General features: G+C 40.7%; 1 protein-coding gene across 1 annotated transcript in view; it reads right to left on the bottom strand.

Annotated features, from left to right (window-relative positions):
* The window catches only part of ccbe1 (collagen and calcium binding EGF domains 1), a 38,663-nt gene that overhangs the window by 7,249 nt on the left and 16,341 nt on the right, over positions 1–15,073 (bottom strand). The window contains exons 3-6 of the mRNA XM_030065547.1: positions 3,581–3,633; positions 2,982–3,116; positions 2,353–2,490; positions 580–689 (exon numbers count right to left, since the gene is read on the bottom strand). Of these exons, the coding sequence (XP_029921407.1) occupies positions 580–689; positions 2,353–2,490; positions 2,982–3,116; positions 3,581–3,633 (436 nt within the window). The remainder of the gene's footprint in view (positions 1–579; positions 690–2,352; positions 2,491–2,981; positions 3,117–3,580; positions 3,634–15,073) is intronic.

Below are 15,073 nucleotides of genomic sequence, written 5' to 3'. Positions count from 1 at the left end.
CACACAGCTGGAAGCAATATATCACTGGTTACAGGGGAAGGTGGTGAGTGCCACTGCTGACAGATTAGTGTTCGAAAAGGTTCAGATGTCTGTGATTACACAGGGGGCAATGTTACTCCACTGCTGAGTTTCACACAAATCACTGGCCAACTCACACTGGTGGACAAATAACACTAAAGCAACTGCCTACAGTAAGGAAAAATATTAATTGAATTTCTTTTTTATTATTATTATTAGAAAATAAAGTTATCTAATGCGTCTCAAGAGACTTTTAAAATAACTGCCCAATGCTGTTTCTGAAATATTGTCAGGTATGGACTCGTCGGGCAATGAAGGCAGTCCTTTAGATGGTGATAAATAAACTGAATAGTCCTGCTCACATTCATGCTGAACTGAATCAAGCAGGTGTGTTTAATGTGTGTTGGAGCCTTTCTGGGCCCATCTGGTAACCACAGGGCGCACAAGCAAATGTGCTGATAGAACTCGAGACAAAAAGCAAAAAGAAAAAGTATATGCCACAGGACATAAGTAATTAAAGGTGCCCTTAAATTTTACATTCACAGCATTGGACGATGCTACCTTTTGCTTAAGCTGCAACACTGACATCTTGATCTGGTGGAAATCATCGCAGGTGGCTGAGCAGGTCCCAGCCTTCATCACGTTGTCTGACTTCCCGAAAAGGTGCACTGCTGGGAGTTGACAAAAACAAATGTATTTCCTTCACATAGTCACCCAAAATAGCGCATTTACACAGTAACTATCTGGGCAGATTAAGTCAACACCTTGCACTGTTGACATATTACAGTTGAGAGTGTGGGAGGGGACTGTGACAAGTGTGTCTGTTAAAATGATTTATTTGCAGATATTGTGTCTTCTCTGAAAAACCCATGTCACCACTACATTTACATAAAACAGGTTATTCAACATAGTGGTAAAGCACACCTACTGATGGGAACAAAACCCCTATTGTTTCCATGATACATAGTAGGAGACTGTCCTCTGGCAAAAAATGATCCCATGGGGCGTTCGCACAGCATCTCATTATCACATATAGTACGTTTTAAAGTCAAGCGCCCTCTACTGGTTCCATAAATAACGATGGTGTGGTGTAGTATTAAAGGAGCGACAAAGTCTGCATAAGGAGGCTGATGGTGGCAGATGGGTCAGTCAACTTAACTTTCACTCAGCTGACCTGCTGTGAATCGTATACGATACTAGGAATCGCTCCTGTGGGTTGTGTTAGAGACCCTCCTCCTGTGGGTTGTATGGGTTGGAGGACTTGCATATTTGAGTATTTCTGCCATTGCATGTTTCAAAGAGTTTGTCAGCCTCAGTAATTGAATACACCACGCTGTGAAGCTTGGTATGACTGAATCACACAGGGCTGCTATGATCACCAGCTTAGTGGAGCGGCAATCTCTGCAAGCTAACTGGCTGTTCGGGGGATGAGTGACTTACACTGTGCAATGAAACTCTGTACCATTGTCACTACCGAGACCCCAATGTTCTGAGTCACTTAACATCCCTGACTTAGACAGGAAGCTTTTCTAGTAAATGTGTCAGAGCCTAGATGACAAGCTGGTGCAGTCCTCATGCCTGATTGGGTTCTGTCAGAGGTTAAACAATTCAGTAAAACTACATATCTCCATATTTCAGCTTCAGCCATTTGAGGACAAGAAAGGATAACTCCCTTGGAAGTGGCGAACACCACTTCTCTGCTTTCTTGATTTCACAAACACGTTCACTCTGCCTCTTTTTTTCAGAAACCACATAAAAACATTAATATTTAAGCAAGACACTTGCACAACCCTGGAAAAAAGTACAATCAAGCAGCTCTCCTGCTTTGGTTCAAGACTGGAGCAGAGTGTGACCTACTGAGTGTCCACTATCCTTTCTCTACCACAGCACAACTATCTACTATAGCTTGTCATTGTAGTGTTTCTTGTGAAATACTGGGGTCCACTTTTTTGAGTAATAGTGGAAATCCCATAGCGGGAAGTAGCAAATCTCCCGCTCATGATCGCTCCATTGGCATCCAAATGTGCGGTAAGCATCTTTTGTAATTGCTTAGTCCATTTGTGATGTCTGCCTCAAATGCCTCTGGTGAATCAGAATAGACAAGGAGTCAAAAGGGCAGCGGTATGAGCACTCAGGAGAGAGAGCCGTTTTGACATGTACAAGGAGCTGCGCTGTGTAATGACTACCAGGTGTCTATACTGCAGACTCCCTTTTACCTTTCCCTCTCAAACATCCATCAAATAACCATGTGTGGTCACCTCCACATCGCAGTCAGACGTGCCCTTCAGCGATGAATAAAGATCAAAATGTCTGAGTAAAAATACTATCCCTCACCTCTCTCCCCCTTGGTGCAGGTTTTCCCATCGTCTTCCAGGAAATAACCTTTCTCACACTCACACCTGTAGCTCCCAGCAAAATTGATGCAGATCTGTGAGCAGATGGTCATGTTTTTGTCTGCACACTCATCGATGTCTGCATCGCATGGGGGAGAGAAAGAAAGGGAGAAACAGAAAGAAGGGGGAAGGAAGGAGGGAGGGCAGGACAGAAAGAAAGAAAAAGAAAGAAAAAGAAACAGAAAAAGGAGGAAGGAAGGAAGGAGGGAGGAAATAAAGGAAGGAAGGACAGAAAGAAAGAAAGAAAGAAAGAAGGTGCATTTTATTCATTTATTAAACATATTTTCTCTGAATGGCATTTAGAATAACTCAATAAAATTGACAGACCATTATTTAAAAAAATAACAATATAGAAAATCCATTTTAAATAAAACTCAACAGCAGTATTACAGGAGGTATGGCTCCCCGTCAATACAATGTTCCCACCAGTTTGACATGAATTTGACTGGGCGCAGTGTATCAGGATCAATAGTCAGCATGTAGTAAAATATTAAATACCACAGTTCTGAAAAATACGGGAAACAATTTAAGAAATGCATCATTTGTGCAAAGTGTTGCACCTAGGCTCACCCAGACAGTAGGGCTTCTCTCGGTTTCTGTGGCGTTCCCGGTCGTAGCGGTAGCCGGGGTAACAGGTGCACACCACACGCCCAAAGTGGTCAGTGCATTGTTGCTCACAGGGGGCGCCAGCGCACACATCATAGTCTGCAGAGACATCACGGTGCAGGTCATGGCATTGTGTAAACACAAGAAAACCCAAAGCAGAATGTCCTATCTATCTATCTATCTATCTATCTATCTGTCTGTCTGTCTGTCTGTCTGTCTGTCTCTGTCTGTCCATCAAAACAATAGTCTCTCTTTGTGCTGCAAAACTGACACCACTTGCCAAATTAAATTATTATACAGAACATAATGCTGCTGGAGCAAACTTGTCCCATATTTGCCACATATTTCTGATTCAAAACTTCAGGCAAAAGTGCAGATGATGTTTGGCTAAACATGTTCTGTCATGGGTTGTTACACTTCCAGAGAGGTTAAAATAAGAGAAAGTCTGGGGAAATCTATTAAAGGACTAAAAACCTATGGGACGTTACGGGAGACGATTCCAAGACATATCACAAGCAAATGCATCAGACAGACGTCCAAACTGTTTGGCACCGTTTCCCTACCTTCAGGAATGCACTGGCCCAACACAAACTTGAAACCCTTGCAACATTTCTTTCTGTAAAAGATCACATGGACATTCATGTAAGACACAGCCAAAACACTATTAAAAGACACATAATCATCCCTTAAAACATGGTTTTTTTTTTATATGTCAACTTAATAGGGATCTCCATGGGCTTAGATGCAGAACTTGTTTCCAGTCATACTCCATCCATCGCTATGTGACCTGTTCCGCTGGTCTGTTTTTACAATTTTCTTTCAATTTTCTGCCAGGTTAGAGCTCTGCATACACAGACACAGACACACACAGACATACACACACACACACACACACACACACAAGCTCCGGCTGAGTGTGGAGGCCAGGTTCTCATTGCCATCTCTGGCCTGTTGTGGCATGTTGGTTCACCTCTGATGACACTGAATTACAGTCAGCTACACCTCCCCCACTCTGCTGAATGCGTTGGCTCCTCTCCATTCTCCGGCATATTTCTCTTTTTTATTCGTCATTATTGGCTCACTCTCACATTTGCCGTGTTTTCTGTTTTTTCATCATCTCATTTTCTCTTTTGTCTTCACTACACCATACCTGTGTGCGTCTCTTCTTGGCGTTTCTGAAATCCTCTGTTACGCCCTACTTCTCTTCTCTAATATTACTGTGACAAATATTTCACCAAGGCCATGGCGCTGAGAATTGCCCTTCATCCAAAACGGTGTATGCATGCATGTGTGTATGTGTGTAGGTGAGAAAGAGAGAGACCAAGAGAAAGGAGGAGGCTCAAAGACACCAACACAAAACAACAAAAGTCTTAACAACTTCTCTCTCTTTGCATGTTTTGCATCTTTTTTGTTACATTATTACTTTCCACATCTGTTAAACCTTCTTACCAGTTCAGTGGTAACATATTGCAGCAATATCTTATCACTAACAGACAAGTAAACAATTGTAATAAAAAACACAAGCGTGAAGCGTCATCATATTGGTATGCAAGAACGACTATATTCAAGTCCAAAAAATAGTGCATCATGAGATATTCGTCCCCTGCTCACTCTCATCTCCGAGGAAAGTGCTACCAGGTGTTGCTTTCAAACAGGAGGTGATAAAAAAATCCAATTACACCGTGAAGTCATGGCAATACAGTTGCGCTCACTTTGATAGTGGTACTAAAAGGAGATTGCTCTAATGCTTTACAGCTTTTATTCAGGTGAAGTTATGATAGGGATATTCCTGAGGGCCTGTCTGGCAAATTAAGTGCTGTTTTATACAGAAACGCACCGATACACACACACACACATTTCATGCTGTGTGGCCTATTAAATGACTTAGTAGCCAGCATCAGTAATATAAACTGCATGCTCATTAAGATCAATGCCTGGTTTTGTTTGGTCCTAAATATAGCAGGATATGGGGCGTCTTGAACGTGAAAATGTCATTGGAGGAAATTGCTACTGATTGCCAACACTGACATGCACAGTATACACTACATACTGGTAGCAGTTTAAGCACAATGCTGCTCTGGTGAACAGACCAAAGACTGACGTGTCAAAGCTCTGGCTTTTTCTGCCTACAAGGAATCATTCTTTCATTTCTAATAATTATTGTTATTTTCAATGTGCCAAAACTTTGTTTAACCAGGTCATGCTGAAACCAAACTTATCTTCTCCAAAGTTGACTTGCTCAAGACATCATCAGTGTATTTAAGTTAAGAAACAGAAAAAAAGGTATGGAAGAAGTAGAGGAGGACAAAAAAAGAAAAAAACAAAAACAGCATCAGTGATATAAACTACATGCGCATACAGGCACAGACCTATAACTGCAAGCTTTATTAAAGTATTGACATTACATTGTTCTGCCAAAGTGCTGACATTTGCTGTAAACTCACTGTGAGTCGTCAGTGTCTTAGGGTTAAATGTTTTTACATTCATATGGGGTCATAAAATTGTGACGGTCTGTTGCCTTTCTGCCTGAGCTCTTCTACTCCAGCCCCATTTTTTAGACCCATTTTAGTGAAGGGGACACGGGACCTTCAGGGGCAGATAAACAATATCAGTAGATACCACATAGAAGTGGTATTCATCATCATTTGAAAGCTGGGAATTTTTTGAGATGCAGGCAAGCCCTGTGTGTCAGGTTTTTCAGTATAAATCTATAAATATTTATTTATTTATTTTTTATTTTATTTTATTTTATTTTTTGCAGGCACCTATTCAAATTTTGAAAGGTATAGAGCATTATGACTGAAGTGTATGACAGCTACTTCCATGCCTATGTCACATCCTTATGTCTAATAAGTTGCAGCAATTTTTTGGTTGCTACCACTTGTTACACAGATTTGGTGAAAACTTTTGACCATTTTTGAACTGATAGATACATGGTCAAAAATCACTCCCAAAAAACACATTGAGACACCAAGACCAAAACGTTTAGCCATTTAGAGAATTCTGTAAGAATTGCATTTTTTGACAATTGGCTGGCGGGCACTTCTGTCTGGAAACTACTCAGAAACTCCTCTTTATTGACAATATACCAAGAAAACCACACATACTCTGAATGCCTTCGGTCTCTAGTTTGTGATTGTAAAGTTTCATGAAGCTGTGATTATCTTAGAGGTCACTGTAGGTCATATTATACAGTGATGTCAAGTTTCAAAAAAATGTCTCACTGCAATGAAATGGCTCCTTTGGGGGCTAACATCATCACACATGAATAAAATTGGGCTCACTGAGTCTCAGCTTTCCAGTCAAAGCCAATTTATGCAACACCAAGACTGTTTAGGCCACACTATGCACAAATACAACATTTTACAGCAGGCCAGAAGAACACATTGGTAGTGCATGCAAGAACTGCATGGGAATAGCATGAGGTGGGCATGTCTGCAAAGAGGAGACCCCTGGGTGCCCATAGAACCCATTTTAATTCAGATATCTGGAGGTCAGAGGTCAAGGCATCCCTTTGAAAACGGCCATGCTTCTTTTTCCCTCGCCAACATCTAGCCTAGCTTTGGAGTAATATTTAGCCCCCTTGCTGAAAACCTAGCATGAAATATTTGGTGCCAATGGATTCCTTAAGTTGTCTACTTTCAACACGGTTAAGGAACAGGCTAGCATATGTGCACACTTGCATGCAGTGTGCATGCAGGCACACAGACAGCACAGTGCTGGCAGAGCATATTTTTAGTGCTATAACTTCCACATGAGTTTTTTTGTTGTGAGACAAATCACCCTTGCATACCAAGGTGGCAGCTTTTGAAATACTATTATAATGAGATGTTTTCCTAGTAAAATCAAGTAAATCATCAATGCTCCACCACTTCAGTGTAGTGACTATATTTTCTACACTTGACTGTTTTTACTGTAATTTTATCCATCATGCTGTGATGGGTATATACAGTGTAAGTGCTCTCAGCCAAGTGCTCATTCACTCACACGGCTGAATATTTACTGCCTCAAGAGGGGGCTATAAGGATTTGCATCAGTGCCCTTTAAGATCGCACTGGGAAAACTGAACCTGCAACAAACTGATTTTAAGTCTTTCTGTCACACTCCAGCCCCTGCGACTGGGCCTAATTTACAATTTCCCACTTTGGAGGCACTCGTGGGGTGAGAGTGCGGCACGTGTATCGCGTGTGGTTTCACTATATGTGCGTGTTTCTGTGAGTGCACATGAATGTGTTTTTATATCCTTGCATTTTTGTGTTGTTTATGACTCTAAATGTCGAGAGGAATGAGAAAAAGAGTTTTTTTCTCCCAGAAATTGGTGTTAAAAACAGTGAGGATGCTACTGTTAGCTTCTGGTTTTCTCTGATTCATGTATAAAAAGGCCTGTATCTAATTTGCACTGGCAGTCAGTCGATGTAGCACTCAGTTGCTACATTAAGAAGCTGCATCAAATGACTCAGACATGTTTATGTGTTTGCACATCTGCGCCTGTTCTGTATGTGCATATTTGGTCTTCATGTCTATCTTTCAATTTACAACCTGAGTTTATTTCATTTCAGCAAATTCTGTGGCGTTAGTGGACAGGAGGAAAAGACATGGACACCCTGAGAGAGTTGAACTGAGGATGGTTTCCTGTGTGAGCCACTATTTCATTTCACAATAACATCCTCATGAGGACAGAAGGCACTTATAGCAAATAACCAGCTTAGGAAAATAACCATGGTTAGTTGAACGATCACAAGAAAACAAACATCTAGGACTCCAGCTCCAGAATTTCATGAAAGAGGCAATAACATCCCATGGAAACCGGATACATTTATGTTTTGAACTTCATTTTCAGAGAAGTGTTTTTGAAGTTATCATGTAGGGAGTTTGTTCATTAGTCTGAATATTGTGCCATTCTATAATTGAGCACTTTAAGCTCATTAAACACATTAAGCTCTTATTGGAAAAATAAAGTCGTTTGACAAACAAATTTGACAAACTCTTAACTTCCATTTTCAATAAATGAAAAACTGATTTCATGCAAAATTGTTAACTGCTTATATTATCCTTTTGTTAATCTTTTAAAATCTGACAACCGTGGAGATCAAAGCATGCAGACTGCCAGAAGTAAAAACAAAACCAAAATGGTTGTGAAATGACCTGGCCATGGGTTAGAACAACATGCCTGGTGTAGACTCTGGGTGATTGATACCGAGATGAAGGTCAGTGCACTAAAGCAATGAAATAACTTCAAACCCAATGCATGATTTATAGTCTGGGGGTGGAAAAGCTGTTGGGCCTTTGAGATGACAGGCCTCAGAGTCAAAATGCTGATCTAGGAAACTGAGGATCTTCCACTTTTTGGCCTTTGATCGTATCTCAGAAGTCTGTGTGCTATAGAAACGAGACTCCACCTAGATGTTAAATACTCATTTAACATTCATCAAATAAAACCATGGCTCAGCCTTCAAACTTGACATTTGTTTCTGCCTGCATTGTTTGAAACTGTATCTTCTTCTTGGTATAAAACTCAGTGGTTATGGACCAAAGTCAAATTATTCTCAGTTTTAATGTATTTTTGAGTGCGTACCATGCACTCAGAAACAAAATAATACGTGTTACAAAATAATAAGTGTTCATGTTGTTTATGGTGTTAATTTTTGATAGGGTGAGTGCTTGCAGAGAGGGGCTTTGTAGGGGCTGAAAATGAATTTCAATATGACCTGAGTGAGGTTCAAGCTCTGGTGGAGAACACCAATGCAGAAAAAACTGAAAATTACAGAATGCTGTTCAAAAAACTTTGTCTAGATTTAAACAACCGTCTGAGTCAATATCTGGCATTGATTCCCTGAAAGCTACTCAATATGTTACACCTCCTCTCTCCCACAGGTTAAACTGCAGCAGCAGCTCAGATCTAGGCTATACACAACACCGGGGGACAGTCAAATTGTATGGTGTGAATGTTTATTTGTTGCTTAAGTGTTGCGTCAGAACACAACAGACAATTAAAACTATAGCCTTTTATGATATTCAGTACATTATGCTTCAAATCAGACCATGCTGAGTGATGGAGCACCTTTCAAAAGAACCTAAGCCTAAGAATGCAATCTGACCACCTCTGCAGTGCACTGCTCAACATTACACCTGTACAAAAACCAATTCATGTAATTTGTTTATGTAGTTCATGCAGTTCAGAGAACAAACAGAAAACAATTGTGAATTTAATTAATATTCATGAGTTAAGGTTTAGGAGAAAAGTATGTAAAGTGTTTCCTGCACCTTTACTTGACACTATTCTACTTGAACAGAATTTGAATGAGTATAGTACACACACACACACACACACACACACACACACAATACCAGTGTCACTGACTTGTTTTCATTCTGACACACTACACTGGGAGCACCTATAAGTTATTTCATTTTTCCCACTGATCCATATCATATTACAGGGGCCCCTTAATTTGAGACATAGATTAGTTTGACCTCAGTTACCCCAAGTTAACTATAAGTGCTCTAATTACCTTATAAACAGAGGACCTCCCATGAACGAACATGGTGGACCAGCCTGGCTTTGTCTGGAAAATAAAATGCACCCCAGCACAGATGTGCTCGAGTGGAAGCGACCACATGGATGAAGAAGTATGAAAGTACGGATGGACATATTTCTGGAAAGCTTTGCAGAGATGCGTCATCTTCACATTTTCTCCAGGGGCCATCTTTATCACATCCCTGTGTGCCCCACTTTCCAACACAGATCAAATTAGAAAGCTGTAAAGAGTCAGGCACAGGCACATTGAAGAAAACATGTGCATACACGCACGTACTCGTACACACACACAGACACACGCAGCTGCAGGACAACACATGCAGTCTACTCAGTGGAGGCTTATTTGTCCAGCGTTGCTGCCAGTGATATACAATAACATTTCTGCATTCCACACAAGGGGAGATATTTGTCCAATTGGAGAAGACACATCCTCTCTACTCACAATGTTTACTCGTTGCTGTATGGATATGTGTGACTAAGGGAAAACACTAATAAGATGAAGTTTAAGTAAATTATTAAAGATTTGTGCAATGTTCTCATATGAATAATACATTTTTCAGTGATTTCTAAAAAATCCTAGAAGCCAATCAACCTGTCATTATACTATAAGAACACAGAACACCATGCAGTGGCTGTGGAATCAATAATGATCAATATGCCAATATTTACTGTATTTTTTGTGGCTGCAAAAATCAGGCAACATTACTTATTATTGATTGTCCAATTGAATCAGTGGGGAATTTCATTGTCAGCATGGACTTTAATCATCAAAACTGCATCACATAATTCATGAACTTGATTAAAAGCCCCATACTCATGGTGGAGCAGTCAGGAGCAGTGTGAAGAAAGCTCAGTTCATTGATGTGGCTCATATTAGGCTTCTGCGGATCAAAACCTGTCCCATTATACAATTTAAGACAAATGAATAACATGCTGAAATTAACACTTCTTATTTTGGGTCAAAAAGTACTTGTACATATAGAAGGAAGAAAGCCAACTCAGAATCTAGCTTGAGTCCTTCTGTGTTAGTGTGTGTGCTGAGTAAAAGCTGGGCTATAATGTTGTTGCTAGCTGTTCCTGTCTTTCTCTGGCAGTTTATTTGAAAAAAAAAAAAAAAAAAAAAGTTTTGTTAGTTTGTTTTTCTTGGTTTTGTAACTAGCAGAGTCTCCACTTAAGAAGAGTTTTTTAAATGAATTAAGAAAATTGGGCCTGATTTCTAAGTGCAGGCGGAGTGGATGGGTGGAGCTACAAGATGGTCCAGGCTTTATAAACACAGAAAATAAGTCTGAAAAGTAATAGATAGGCTGTTTCTTCAGTGTAGCCAAAATATGACCCAATGTCTGTTTATGACACCTCATGTCTCATGGCTTTATATTGTCCTACAGATACCAGCAAGCTCGTATACTAGGACCTATAAATAACGAGCTCTGGTTCATGCACTGCAAACTGGTGGCTTTGTCAACAGTAGCTTTTTGTTTTTCAGCTTTTTTTTTACACAGAAAAAGTGGCTGCCAACAGAGTGAATCTGACAAAACAAAATGCTCACAGTGGTCCAAATCTGGGTGATGAAGGCAACTGGGCAATGGTGACTCATGGTGGCCCTGGTGTATTTCTGTGGTGTAGAGAATTGGGAAGCTTTAACTGGCTGTGATCAGCTCCTCTCCATTTTGCACTTGCCAGGTGGAACTAATGTTCATGAAATGAAAGCTCATCAGTGGGGAAATAAGGAAACATGGAAATATGATGACAGCCATTGCCAGCGTTTCTTGGCCAATGAGCTTGTTGACTGTTCATACATCAGCCAAGTCTCACTGATTGCTCGGCTCTATAGAAAATGAACGGATCAATGGCTTGTTGACAGTGCTACTTACTTTGCTGAACTCAAAGTAATATCCCTATTACTATATTGTTATAATAAACTGTGTTGCCTTACAACAATTTTACTATATTCTTCTCTCATTTTTTCATAGAAACAAGCAAAGGCACATGGAAGATCTCCTGAAAGACATGCAGCTGTTGGCTTGCCAGCTCGTTCTCATTCCCAGGGCGTCATATACTGATGCTCTGTCACGCCCTTCTGCATCTGATACTGACACCAAAGACATCCTTTGGTGTTTGATACCAATGAGACACAAGGGGTGACGTAGTATAAACAGTGAAAAAGTTGGAGTAGACAGGTGGCTGGAGTCATCGGCAGGTGTATAAGGCACAGAATCTTAAATCCTAAACCTAATCCTAAATCTAACTGTTCCCTAACCTTATCCACGAGGTTTTGTTGCCTAAATCTCGCTTCATGAAACTGAGACACGGTAAAAGTGAGAAAGCCCGGTGCATCACGACAGTTTGGGGTCGGTATCAGACACAAAGGGCTGTGACAGAGGCTTCGTATTTGATGAGCTGGGAATGAGTATGGCTTGGATTAGCAGAAGTCTTGATAACCAGCATATTTGACTGGTTTACTGGTTTATTTTTTCCAATTTTGTCCTACTTGGTCAATACTAAGCAATACAAGAGCACAAGAAGTAGAATAATTGTTAAAAAAAAAAAAGAAAATAGTTGACCAATTAATCAAACTTGCTTAGTTAGTAAGTTGGAGACCTATTATTATATGGAGCTGCTGATCCTCTCCCCTGCTTGACTACACCAACTTGTCCCTGACATCTGGCTGCATATCATCTGCCTTCAAGAAAAGTAAGCAAAGTAAGTAGCTAAAGTCCCCCCTCCTGTCACTAAACGTGCTCTCAACCCATCGAATGTCAAAAACTACAGACCATTATTGCTCCTTTCCCTTCTCTCCAAAACTTTTTAACCAACTTTCAGTATCATGCAATAGTCCACTGCGGTTCGGCTTCAAGATGGCTCATTATACTGAGGCAGAACATCTCGGTGTCACTGAAACACATCAGTCTGCTAGAGCTGCTTCTTTTTGCTCTGTCCTCATCCTACGAGGCCTATCTTTTACCTTTGACACAGCCCTACAACCCTAATCACTCTTGCTAATCTGGGAATCTCTAGGTCTGCTGAACAAGGTCTGTATCATGGAGAGACGCTCCTCATCCTACACCCTGGACTAGATTGCTTGGCCCTGTCATCGTATCTCACAGCTTCTCCTAACCGCCGCTGTGCTGACAGCATTAGCTCTCCTGTTCCATCCTGTGACACACTGAGGTAAACATCTTGGCCTGCCTTGCTGACATTACTATTTGGACGTCTGCCCACTGCCTCAGACTCTGTCTCAGCAAGACAGAGCTCTTCACTTTTCCAGGAAAATCGTGTTCTCTGCAAGTCTTGTCCATCTCTACTGGCACGACCACGCTGACTCCCACACAGAAACCAGGTGCTGGAACACAAAACTAAGAGGAGACCCACACCTCTACAGTCCAGCTGCACAGGTTTCCTGCAGCTACTGGTTCCTTAACTCCCCACACCATCAAAAGTGGAACTGTAGTATATGCATGCAACTTAAATGTAAAAATGAGAACGTCAGATTTGCATAGTGCGTGTAAATTCATATATCAAGGAGAAGCAGAGCTGAAGGATTGATCATCAGTTTCTCCATGGAAAGAAAAATAATTCTATTCAAGCGTTTGAGCCAGCAACTTTACTTGATTGATTTGTCTTGTTCTGATACAAAAATATGAAATTTACATTTGGGATTCAACAAAAACAGTAAAGAAAGCACAGAAGGGCTGTAATTTGCAGAGACACTGACAGATGTTATGGAGAAACTGCTACATGTAACATTACTGAGACTGGGGATGATACGAGAGGCTCATCCAGAACATTTGCGTTCCAAGTGCACCAAAAGCTTTGTTTTGTTGCATATTTTCAATCTTATTCGTTTTTTTTTTTTTTTTAAATTATGTAAATCCAGAATAATTATTTTATTAGTCTTCTAATCCTCTATAGGCCGTCTTTTTCTCTTCAGTCAATAACTGTGTGGGTGTGTGTGAGTGTCAAAAAGAATCTTCCCCCTTTGCTATTCATTTTTTTGCCTTCCCATTTGAGAACAACATACTGTGCCGAACTTCTTAGAAGTCACTTAAATCATCACCAGGTGGGAGGAAGCCCCATGGACACACTGGCATAATGGAACACCTGGTGCTACTGTATTTATTGTGTTATCTGGAAAATAATTCCAGCGCTTTATATCCTACATTTGTTGTGTTGATTTACAGCAAACAGCTCTTCTTTGACTGCTGTGCCGGCTCTCCCCAAGCAGGCCCCAGAGGACGTTTGTGCATGCACCCCCCCAAAAGGCTGGAGCTAGACTGAATATGGGGCACAGGCAGAAATGCTGTCTTCTATGTCTGACTTTGCTGTCTCACTGTTAGCCTACTCTATTGAATCTCTTATGGTTGGAAAAGCAGAGTGGGACTGAATGATTCATATGCAGCCCTATTCCGAGTGGATCAAGCTGTTGGCACTACTTGCAGCCATCTCTGGTCAAGTGGAATACATTTGTATTTCAAGTCATCAGCAAACTCACTGTACATTTACACGAAAGAGCCAATTCATGCTTAGAGGTAATTCTTTCTTCACAGCGTTGACCCTTGGCAAAAAGGAAAAAGGAATGAAAAAATCTCATTATCACATCCTGAGTCAGAGACCAGCCAGGGAAAGAGCTTTTATATTTGACCCCTATAGTTTATGTGCAAAGAACATCCTGTACATTTTTGGTGAAGTAGTGCAGTTCACCAGCTGTGGCTCAAAATCTGTCGGAGCAAAAGCACGGCATTTAGTGATGCATTTCAGGTGCTTGGTTTGAGTATGTATGCATAAAAATGGGCAAAACCAATCTGTAAGCACAGAGATATCATAGCATGGAGACATGTTAGCAGTTACAGAAACTCCACAGAAACTTTACGCGCTATTTGAAGCTGTGCATCCTTGAAAACATTTCTTCAGCTTTGTATCGCCACTCCAAATCATGTTGTTTTTCAGTGTGCACCCACATTCATTCATTTTGGAGCAGTACACTCCCGATGAGTTGATGGACCACACTTGGTGATGGACTGCACTCACATGGACCAGCGAATGACACTACATGGGTAAGCATCCAAACTATCACTATCCAAACAGATTAGTCATTTATCACCTGACAATGCCCCCCCAGATTAACTTCCTCTTAGTGTTGAAATTGAAATGAAATAAGGTTTTGAGTCCTATTTCAGTGTGCCTAGCTGGGAGTTCTTTAATTCTTCAGTTCTTGGACGTGCACCAAACACAACAAGCCTACGAGTATATCTATGACAGAGACCAAATGCCAAAGCTTCAAATGTGTACACCTCTAACAATGGCCTCATTCTTTATTTTCTTAGCTATTAAATCAGTATCAGCCACATTACTCATTGGCATACCATATAAGTGTGCTGCCTCAGTATGTATAGCCAGTGATTTGGCACAAAACAGCTCTGTTAAAACAATTCTCAGTCTCATTTTAATACATATCGAAGCCCTAAATCCATGATGAGCCAACAAACAGCACAATAATCAAACTAGAGAGTTATGATGCCAG

Source organism: Myripristis murdjan, chromosome 12, assembly GCF_902150065.1.
Source record: "Myripristis murdjan chromosome 12, fMyrMur1.1, whole genome shotgun sequence".
In the NCBI taxonomy this organism is placed as follows: Eukaryota; Metazoa; Chordata; class Actinopteri; order Holocentriformes; family Holocentridae; genus Myripristis; species Myripristis murdjan.
This window is presented reverse-complemented; position numbering and strand designations above follow the sequence as displayed.